We start from the raw sequence: 11,715 nt of genomic DNA, 5'->3' as shown, positions 1-11,715 counted from the left end.
AGAAAAATGGAATGCTTGACTTTTTTTTTTTTCTTTTTCTTCTTATATTAGTTTCCAATATGTACTATTTAGGGGTGGAAGAGGGATTTTCAAAAGGACCAATGTGATGGACAATTTTTTGGAAACACCTAGACCCCACTCGTGTTGTGCTTTATTGGTGGAGCCTACAATCGGAGCGCAACTTCCCTTAAGACCCCACACACTATAAAATACGACCTCATTGACGTTGACCGAAGTAACCATCAATACGACACCGTCCCACCAGTGGACTCACCGTGTCCCCCGCCAATCAATTACAAAGACCATGCGCGGACCTGAACTCCACCAATCAATAAATTTTAATTTTGCTTTTCAGTTCCGAGCCTCTCTCTTTCTCTCTCATCTTCAAGAGCACAAAGTCGTAAGTCGCCATTTTTCTATGCTCGAACTCGCAGTGAAATTTGAAAAAGAAAAACTGTGTTAAAAGCAGTACGACCGAGAAAGTTCTATGCGACGAATTACAAACCGCCGGTGATAGCTAACTGTTTTTTCCGATGGTCTGAAAATCACTGACGACACGTGTGTCAGTTCCCGGCGACTTATTGATGGCTCTTACTGACCAAAAATCGCCGTCGGACGGCAAGGTGTGGGGTTTGTTTAAGCTACCGTTTCGGAATTCGGGAAATACGCATTCTACGTCGTCGTCGTCGCACAACACGCAGAGCAATCAACAGCAACAAAGTCAAGGTAACAACAATGCACAGGTCGATGGATCGAATCCTCCCAACACTTCCAGCTCTGTCTCTTCCGTCGCCAGATCTTTTCTCCCTACACGGCGTCGTCTTCGCCTTGATCCGTCGAATAAGCTCTACTTTCCCTGTATTCTCGCCTCTCTTTGATCGTTTACTTTTATCTTTGTTGACTTGTGGAATTTTTTCTGGTTCTTACCATAGTTTTGCGATCTAACTAATCTGATCTTGATCTTTCTTTGATTTTGCTGGAATATACTTGAATTTTGCTTTTGCCTTTCTCGGTATTACTGTAATTGACTAGTAAATTAAGTGATATTATTAATCTTGCAATTGAACTAGTTATAGTGGATTTGATTTTGCATAATTTAAAAATTAAAGGAGATTGCATTAATGTGTTCTAATAAAGGAAAGAAACGGCCATTAATGGACATATTGATGTGATCAAGCCTTAATAACTATCCTGAAAACAAATGGAGAAGACAGAAGTGAATTTTAAATTACAAGCTTAATTAAGGTCAACATTTCATGTTTCTTATTTTCCTTGCTCATGGATGAACTCAACTCACAAAGCATGTCCAAGAAAGGTCCCATGGGAGTCAGTTTTTCGCTGATTGTGGTCAGCTGAAATGTATGAAACTGATTTTGGTGTTTTCAGGGGATGGTGACAATATATTTGTACTTAAAAGTGACTATTCTTTTTATCTTCAGTGAATTCTTTCATAAGGATGATAGGATTGAAAGAGGAACATTACCAAAGATGTAAATAAGTAGTAGTGAAACAAGGACTGCAACTTCCCTGTTATACAAATATAGAAAACCTAGATTTCTTTTATTCGAAAACAAATGTCGGGCCAGCTATATTTTGTCATATAGAACAATAGGCGTTAGCTAAAATGCAATAATAAGTCAGAGCAGCCTAATCGGAAAATTTGTTATGGATTATAAGTTCTATCTTGGCGGTTGGCACATTACTGAGTGCATGACAATGTAAAGTTGTGTAGGATGGTTTGGTCATGTAAAATGAAGACTGTGGATGCACTAGTAAAAGAGTAAATTGGTTAAATTAGAAGAAGGTGTTAGAAAGGGTAACATTTCCAGGTTATCTCCATCTGTTGATTCTTTTTATTGAGTTGCATTACTGTTATGTTTGCTATATTTTGCAGTCTTGGCGAAGTTTCTTCTTCTTTATGCAAGTTGCATTTATTTGGTCTAGGGTTGATATTCCCTTTTTGGTGCATTTTAATTTATATATATGAATATTCAATCATTCTATCCATTGCCAGTTTATAAAGTTTATCAGTTTGAGCATTTTGTTCTGTTTGATATTTTTGTCAACATTAAGAATTAAGTTCACTTTTCACTTGTTTGTCCCATAATTGCTTAATTGAGACGTTGTTGATGTGATTCCTCATAGTCATTTTTCCAGTTAACATTTAATGGTAAATGTATGCATGCTAGAATAATGCTGAAATTCATTCATTTTTTTATTATTTATTTTTTTTTATTTTTATTTTTTCTGAAATGCTTATATAATAAAATATATCGAGCGACCTTTTGCTTGCTGGAACTATTTATTCTTGCCTAACTATAAGTTTTATATTTTCTCAAGATGAACCTGGTAAGCAAGTGAGGAGCGCTATTAGAATTAAAAACTCAAGCAAGTCCCATGTAGCTTTCAAGGTATGCCAAATAGTTTTCAAATTTTTCTTTATTCATGATCTGTTGTTTCTATTTCAATGCTGGGAAGTATTGATGACAGAAATATGAGGTTGATTACGGATGTTCTTTGTATACTTGTTTTAATGTTTAGGCTATCTAAATATCATTTTGTATCATGTTAAATATTTATGTTTATATCTTTTACCTGATTCTTGAATTCTTTTAATTTAGTTTCAAACAACCGCACCAAAAAGCTGTTTCATGCGCCCTCCAGGGGCTATTCTTGCTCCTGGCGAGAGTCTCATAGCAACTGGTAATTACTCATGCATACTCTTTCGCACATCTTTCATTTATTGGATGAGTGGTGTCTGGCACATTATGTTAATACAAACACATGCACACACACATGTATATGTATGTGTACTCATATGTATAATATATTCACTGCCGTCCTTGGCTTCAAACCTGACTTCTACAAGTTCCTTTTCCTGGTTTTAAATAAATCTGCTAGTGTTCAAGTTTGTGGAGCATCCAGAGAACAATGAAAAACCAGTGGATCAGAAGCGCAAGGTGAAGTTTAAAATCATGAGCCTAAAGGTGAAAGGAATGATGGACTATGTGCCTGAGCTGGTGCGTTGTGATCTGTTTTCACAGATGCTTCTTGTTATTATCTTATAGTGTAACCACATTTTGATAACATATTTTTAAATTTATGACCTTGATGCTATATTGTTAGTTGTCACCTTTTACATATTGGATTCAAAATTTACGTTAAAGTTTTTCATTTAGTGATCAGATTCTAATTGGGTCATTTATTCAAATTATTGCTCATAATTTGTTTTTTTACCAGATTTACAGGGCACCTTTAGATATAGTGAACCTTAATTAAGCAATCAATGTGAAATCCTACAAGATAGTACAGTCAGCCTGCTGTCATCAACAGAAAAGTTACTATTGCATATGTGGAGTGATTTTACCTTTCACTTGATCAAATTCGTCCCGTTGCTTTATGTCTCCACTTTTTAAAATCAAACTAGCACAGAATTTGTACTTGATAGTTAGAAATTTCGAGTTGGCAGCTGGCTTATTGTAGAAACTGCCAAGTTTCTGATTGCAGGAAACTAAGCATGATTAAAACTGAAGGCATGAATTTTAGCTCCTGCACTTCCCCCAACTATCCTGACCCCCCGCCTTCCTCATCTTTATTTTTTAACTTCATGAAATCCTCTTCATACTGAATAAAAAATTTCCACTTCCTCTTTCATACAGTTTGATGAGCAGAAGGAACAAGTTGCAGTAGAGCAGATATTGCGGGTTGTATTTTTAGATGCGGAGCATCCTACCCCAGTAAGTACATATTGGCATGGAATTTTTTTAGTGGGCATAAAGAGTATGTTTTCAGAAAATTAATTTGATCCAATGAGAATTTCAATATATCAAATTAGTCCTTATTTTCCAAAAGTAAATTCAACTTGGTTCAATAGCTTTGCAATGACTGTATCAAGATTCATGTACATAATTTTTTATTCTCTGCAACCTCCAACATATAGCCTTTGCATGTGATATTGTTGGAAATTTTCTTCCCCATGTCAGCACTTAAATAGGGTACTAGGAGTCTAGGACCTACCACCTAATCGATCTTCATAACATTTCAACGATATCAAAATCCAACTTTATTCGATGCATTTATTCACTACATTCAAAGTGCTTGGTAAATTGGAACAAATTTTTTACACTTTAACTAAATCAAATGGTGAGGCAATTCTTGTCTCCACACCAATATGACATATGCTACTGTAAGAACTTGAACGATACCAAGAAGCTCAATGTTAAAGTATTATTTGATATTGGCATATGATTAGATATACTGTCACTTGATATCTGAGAGGAAGTTGTTACTGGCTGGCTTCAAGGATCCATATGAAATTATTCTCATTAATATAGATAGAAGTCTCATGAAATTTTGAGGATATCTTTCCTTTTCTGAAGAATGAATGTATACCTAGCTGATTCATGAAATTTTGCTTCTTTACTCTTTTAAGGCTCTGGAAAAATTGAAACGCCAGTTAGCTGAGGCTGAAGCTGCCGTTGAGGCACGCAAGAAACCCGCAGACGATACAGGTCCAAAGATTGTTGGTGAAGGACTAGTCATAGATGAATGGGTGAGTTGTGCTTTAAACTTACAACTTTTCTCCTTCTAGTAAGATGATCACTTTTCAATTTTTCTTTTTTAAATAATTCTACTGCGTTCTGCTTTTCTAGAAAGAGCGAAGAGAAAGATACCTTGCTCGACAACAAGTTGAAGGGGTGGACTCGGTGTAAACTGGAAGTCTATATTCAACTGTTTTACTCTGAATGGAGATTTTATAATCAACTGTTAATGAATGTATCATTGCATATCCTTTTATCTTTTGGTTTAATATGAAGGTTGTTGTGTTCAAAGAGCTAAATGGGAGACCATTAACATCTATTCATGTGGAAACTGTGTGTTGAAGTATATAAGTGGAGGTTCTACATGCTTGGCTAGTCACTGTCAGGCTGCCCCCCCCCCCCCCCCCCCCCCTTTTCCAGAAAGTAATTTGGCTTTCTGTGAGATGCAAGGTGACAATTAATGATGAAATGGAAATTTTCATTTTGTCAGTGTGATATTCGTCATTTTTTTTTTCCCAGAAAATTAATATCCATCAAATGTTACATTGATCAAGAGTATGAAAATGTTACATTGGGCAAGGTGCTAATTAATGTGCAGTGTGTTGAGAAGCAAAAGTCCAAAATGGCCTGCTCCATGTGGGATTATGATAAAGGGACTGTTTGCTGTAGTTCTTATTATCTTTATAAACTGGAAACCCTTGAAGGTCAAAGGGTGTTCTTTGAAATTAGACTTGTATGTTTTTTTACTTAAAAATTTGTGAGTCAATGGATTATGTAGTTTTGTTTTCTGCATGGTTTAAAACTATACTGGTGGTTTTTTCAGCAGCATTGTGGCAAGTATAATTTTGTCTTCCTTAGAAAGTGATTTTCAGCTCAATGCCCTTGGGACGCTTTGCTCTTCTATAGGTGCCATGAAATCACTCTTCTCCATTTGCATTTCATCACTATTTTTCTAGGACAGGTTGCAACTTGAAATTCGGGTACATTTCATCAGTTTTTTTATTTTTCTTTGGGAAAGGTAGAAACTCAGGTTACTTTCAGCTCTTCTTTGTAGAGTGGGTGCAACTTAATTGAGGAGATTAAGAGATAATTGTTAAATGTTGTCTAATTAAACTGTGGTCATGTTCTGAAAATCAAGAAACAAATGTATTTGCTTAAAGAGGACAGAAATAGAACTGCGCCTCTTATATGGCCTTCCTTACAAAACTCACTAGATAAATCAACAAATCCGACCCTCCCTAGACCAACATTAATATCCACAGAATGAATGGGCGAAAACCGAAAACCATTGGCGATCTATGGGCTGGAGTTGGTGGTCCAGGCAACGACCTTGCATACACTACTACTACTGGCTGCAACATTATTGTATGCCTTGTTTTTCGGTAAGTTGCATTATTCTGTGCCTTGTGGTCCTTCTGGACCCCACGATTTTCGTCCTTCCATTTTGTTGCCTTAAACCTTTTTGTTTTGCATTGTGTAACGTTCGTCTAAGCCAGACAAAATTGCTGATCCTAATAACAAGACCTCTCCGGACAACCAGTAATCCAGACCATGCTATCATATGGCTAGCCAATAGTAAATTCAGAAACCATGGTTCTCTGGTGCCTTAGGTTTTGGAAAACTGTTGTCCTCAATTGCCAATTGATACACTGTTGTATTGCTCCCCTCCCTATATATATGTGTGTGTGTGTGTGTGTCCACTTCTCTTTCAGAACACATTTGAACAAGCAAGCCATTCATCCTGAGCCTGAAAATTCCTTGAAAAATCTTAAAGAAGTGAAGAGAGAGATGAGTTATCTAGGTAGAGTTTGCATGGCAGCGAGTGTTGCTATGGTGGAAGGCCACACTGACCAATGCTCCAAATGTAAGTTTGGCGTTCCACCTCTTCTTAGCCTTGGCAATAAAAGATCTTCTTCTCGCGGTGGGATGCTAGAATCGAATTCAGGACCTCCTGTTGGGAGGGGCGAGGGAGATGATAATCGAAAACAGGTGGACGAGTCTCTTCAGAAAGTCATGTTCTTGAATTGCTGGGCACAGAACTAGACGATATCAAGAAGCAAAGTAGCTGGGAGATTATAGACACAACTGGGTAGTGTTTGCTTGCCCAGAAAAGATATGGATGAAATGGAGAAGACCAAAAATTTAGCCATTCAATCACTTTGTATATATGTAAAATCTCAACTAATAAAATCAACTCTAAACTGTTGGTTTATCTCTGCTCTTCCTGTTTTCATTAACCCAAGCTGTGTTTTCAAGTCAATTGTGGTGTTGTTGCCAACTATGTTATCCAAGTGTTCAATATGTCTTCCACTCAAGTTCTACCCATCTTTTTTGCCATTAATCAGGTACTTGATATACAACAAGGCGGCGATGTCATAGCCATTTTGTTTTGTATGATTCATTGTACCAGTTCTGTCCCTATTGTCACAAGCTTGTTTTACACTGCAAAGGAAGGGGAGAAAATGACGTCATATATTACATATATAAAATATTGTAATACCCTATCTCTGAACGCTTTCCATATACTCTGTTTATTAAAGTACAAGAAAGACTAGTCGCACATAGAATTCAGATGAGAAGTGAAACGGGTATAAATGAGTTGAGTATTAGTAGTCAATTATAAAATACACTTGACCCTTAAATCATGCTTTTTTATAACACAGTAAAGGACCAACCTTTTTTTTACAATAAACCGTTACTTAGCTGGAAACGGTACATAACCATTGCATCACAAAGCGATGAATTTGTCTATTTTGGAACTATGGTGGTCACGCCCCTGCCTCATATCTTTAGTTAAACAAAGAAGGATCTTTAGCCGGCCTCTATCTGAATCTCACATAATTAACTATGCCTTGTGGTTTCTATGTTGCTCTCTTTCATCTCACTTTTACTATAAATAGGAGAGGTCTCTAGAGAAGCCATATCCCACAAAGAGAGAGAAGTTTATACCTTTGAGCAAGAAGAAGAACACAGATATATATATATATATACATCCAATGGCCAAGACATACAACAACAATACCACCATGATTCTAAACATGTTCCTGGTACTCTCTCTTCTTCTCATCATCACCATGGCCGAAAGTAGGTCATTCTTTGGTGGTAAGTCTTAATTTGATGATCACATGCCTAATAAACTTTGGTTGATTAAGAGTGTTTGAATTCCCCTATATACATCATCATCACGAGCCTAAATCCTCTGTTGTAGCATGTTGTGATGTTTTTCAACGCACTTGTATGTATCTATTTTCCACACATTTATTCTATATTTTAACACAACAGCATATTATAGCATCAGAGTGCTACAACAGAGGATCCAGACTCCATTATTGTTATGGTGCAAGACTCATGAGATTCTATATGGTTATATATATATATATATGTATACATATATATATGTTAGTTTGGTTGTGCATATATAAACATCATGGTATAGAGAGTAACATAACATGACAAATTGACATATTTTGTTTGTGAAATTGAAATGAGCAGCTGCGTTAGAGAAGGCGGAATCTTCCCCAACCTGTGATTCAGTGTTTGGTGTAAGAAGCGGAGACACTTGCTTCGACATTGCTCAGAACTTCAAATTGACCGCTCAATTCTTTGAATCCATCAACCCCAATCTCAACTGCACTGGTCTCTTTGTGGGCCAATGGATTTGTGTTGATGGGACAATCAATTAAGTTGAGGAACTCAAATTTCTATCATCTGGAAAACAATGCACCAACAATGCACCACATACAATTTTCATTCAATAACGACTGCTATTGGATTCATCTACCAATATCATTCTTCTTCTTGTTCTTGGCATTTGAATTCAATATGATAATTTCACCGTATTTCTCTGTCTCTCTGTGTACATGCGTGTGTGTGCTGCCTTAATTGAAATCTAAGCACATTGACTGAAATTCAAGAAGTATTATAATTGCAATTCAAGAACCTATATTCTTCTAGGATCAACCCAGATGCCAACATTTATGTCTTTTAAGATGAAGTTGAGTACTACACAATTGTGATCACAACCATATGAACTTGTCGAGTTAACTCGATCGATAGCATAGAAACTATAATGGCTTGTGATTGCTCAAAAAGAACAAGAATTCTTGGACTTGAGTTTAAATCATACTAACCAAAGGTACGTTGAAGCCTAATATTATCTCCATATACTGTTAAAATTAAATTCATTGCGACCATAACACTCAAATTTGAAAATATTATAATTTAAATTTTTTAATAAACATAAAATAAAATATCGTTATATTATTATCACTTTATGGACATGGATTACTAAATTATGTTTATTTATATTGGTATGTGTATTTACTAAAATCATTTTTACATTTCTATATGCATTTTTTGCAATTTATTATCAATTAGCATATAAATATACATTATGAAATTTGGTTCCTAATTGATTAAAGATTAAAGAACATAGTTTCTTTTAGATTAAATAATAATGTTATTGTTGCAAAGAATTTTATAACTATGGAAATAAAAAAAAATAAAAATCTATAGTGCAAAAAAAACTTTTAGTTTTAAGTATTACTTTTCACCTGTATTAATTTTTCATTTTCAATTAATATGATATGATTTTAGACGGAAAGTATTAACATTTATTAATTGAAAACTTTGAGAATCAAACACTCAAATCATTGTACTTTCAAAGCCACAAAAAATTAACTATCATGGTTGTTAATTAATCTGATGTTCTATATGTTTCAACTCTTATTTTAATGCAAACAAAAGGAAATCTAATCTTTTTATTGTTACCAAAGCCCTTAGTTACTAAAAGGTACGAAATTTAAAATTTGTTTCATTTACTCACTTTTCAAAACTAAACAATCTCACGCTAAGAATTTGATCTTGTGGTAATATTTTGTGTCGCACATTCCTTCTTCATGCAGCATATGCATTATAATTAATGATTAAAATTTAATTTTCAAAACTTTCTATCTAAATATATACATATTTTTAACTCTTCTACCAATTTCTCTAATCTACAGATTTTTACCAATTCTACAATGTTTTAGATTTCTCAAGTTTCCACCGCACTTTATACTTTCATATTATTTATATTTTTTTTATATTTTTGAAATGAATAGTTTTGGAAAAAAAGCATTATTGAAATGAAAATACATAAGACATAAGAGAAAAATAATAATATATGTGTGGTTGAATTTTTAAATAAACAAAAAAAATTATTCTATCAGAACGTAGCAATATTAGTATTTTTCTATTTTATGCCGAATGTTTTAACAAATGGATGAGTCCCTAGAACAAAATCACAAGTATAGGTTTATGTGTCAAGGCTATATGCTCTTAAGGTGGTATGCATTATTAGATAAATCAAATGTTGGCAAAAAAAATTATATGTTCAATCATTGTTCATTCATCATTCTAATTAGCTAATGAATGTATAATAATAATAATAATAATAATAGTATTATCTTCTTCTTTCTTTTCGCTCATATGGCAATGAGAGTTTGCGGGCGTGCCAGACTATGTTAATACTAAAAAAAAAATGATTTGAAAAAAAAAAATTGATTTGAGCACCAAACTATCTCTTTTGGTGTCTGACTTCAGACGATTGTACAAGAGAGAGAATAGGAAAAACTATCCGCTGGATTCAATATTTTAGTCCTCACTAGTGAGGATTTACAATATACTGACCACTGATGTGGAATAATAAATGAACACATCTTATTTTAATTATCAAATTATAGATGGTAATTAAATCACTATCTCTGATTTGGTAAATGAATATCTACCACTGTCTTTGATTTGGTAATTAAAGATAACATAGTATTGTCCTTCTTTTTATGCCTTAGATGCAACTTTTTATAATAGTGTTTAAAAGAAAAAGAAAAAAAATACAATACAAAGTAATTTAAATAAACTGACTGAATTGAAATGGACTTTAAAAAGAACCGGCTGAATTGAAATTGCGTGAAAAGTAATGAGTGTAATGAAATAGGCTGACCGAATTTAGATGACTGGAATCTAATCAAAGATCGTCATTGAATTCCATTGCATAAAACAATGATTGATATGTAAATAGCATATTTAGACATCGCAAGAAAATGATAAGTTGCTGAACTTAGATTCGTTGAATGAAATTTGTCATTTGGACAAAGGATGTCAAGATTTATAAGTTACGTGGAGTCATGTGATGAATTTGTGATTCACGTTTTGTGGGTGGTGCTGGACTGTTTGAATATGAATTTGTGATTTCAAGATTGATAGGTTACGTGGAGTCATTTGATGAATTTGTGATTCACGTTTTGTGGGTGGTGCTGGACTGTTTGAATATGATTACAACTCTTCTATTTAGAGAAGTTCTTCTAATTGTGTTGTCTATTTACTTACAAAAATTTCTCCTTCCTTGATTTCCTCTCATTTCTAATTCAAATAAAGTCAAATTTGAAGAATATTGCCTGTGTCTTTGTAACTTTCCTTTTTCTTTCCAACTAAACTTTTTATTTTATAGGAATTTAGTTATTCAGTTTCATCCAAACTCAAGCTTTTTGCTTTTACGCTAACAGCCTGGTTTTTGTGTATATTTTTTTTTTTGTAAATCTGATGTGTCATTATAGATTTATACAAAAATTTTGAATTATTTAATTTTAGCTCCAATGGTTATTTTATACTAAAAATATATCTCACAATAATTAAAACTTACTTAATATATGGTTGATTCTTTAATGAAATGAGAAAGAGGAATGAAAAAATAAATATGTTGATTTGGCAGTGTAAAAAGGTTGTGTATTTTACACCATCCTTTTACACATTGGTGATGTGGAAATGTAGGTTAACAGACTGCTGGAGATGGAAAAAAAATTTACACATCATAAGTGGCCGCGTGTATTTTACACAAAATAATATTTTAACATACCATGCTCTTACTACCCTTCAGATTTTATCAACCATTTGTGTAATCATTATATTGCTACGTGTGTTTCCTTTAATGGCATGTAATAAAGCACCACATTATCAACACTTACTTCTCTTTTATTGATCCACATCATCGCTGAGGTGGGTGGCTGCCAAAATTTGGTACCAACAAATAATAGTAAACACAATCAAGATTATTAAGTAGCCTAATTTCAAAAGTAGCAAACAGAGTGATTCATATCACATGTATGACTAACTACTTTTCCCCTTCAATTTGAAGATT

At 34.0% G+C, this 11,715-nt stretch overlaps 1 protein-coding gene across 1 annotated transcript; it reads left to right on the top strand.

Annotated features, from left to right (window-relative positions):
- The first annotated feature begins 346 nt into the window (after positions 1 to 346).
- Positions 347 to 4,906, top strand: LOC132266613 (vesicle-associated protein 4-2). Its single transcript, XM_059767542.1, has 7 exons — positions 347 to 858; positions 2,341 to 2,411; positions 2,622 to 2,703; positions 2,902 to 3,020; positions 3,660 to 3,737; positions 4,433 to 4,552; positions 4,653 to 4,906. The coding sequence occupies exons 1-7, from the start codon at positions 585 to 587 to the stop codon at positions 4,710 to 4,712; spliced, it is 804 nt and encodes a 267-aa protein (XP_059623525.1). The 5' UTR covers positions 347 to 584; the 3' UTR covers positions 4,713 to 4,906.
- The last annotated feature ends 6,809 nt before the right edge of the window (positions 4,907 to 11,715 follow it).

The sequence above is a fragment of the Cornus florida genome, unplaced genomic scaffold, assembly GCF_030987335.1.
Source record: "Cornus florida cultivar Cherokee Brave unplaced genomic scaffold, ASM3098733v1 CherokeeBrave_3.0.0_Hap2_Chr01, whole genome shotgun sequence".
Lineage (NCBI taxonomy): Eukaryota > Viridiplantae > Streptophyta > Magnoliopsida > Cornales > Cornaceae > Cornus > Cornus florida.
This window is presented reverse-complemented; position numbering and strand designations above follow the sequence as displayed.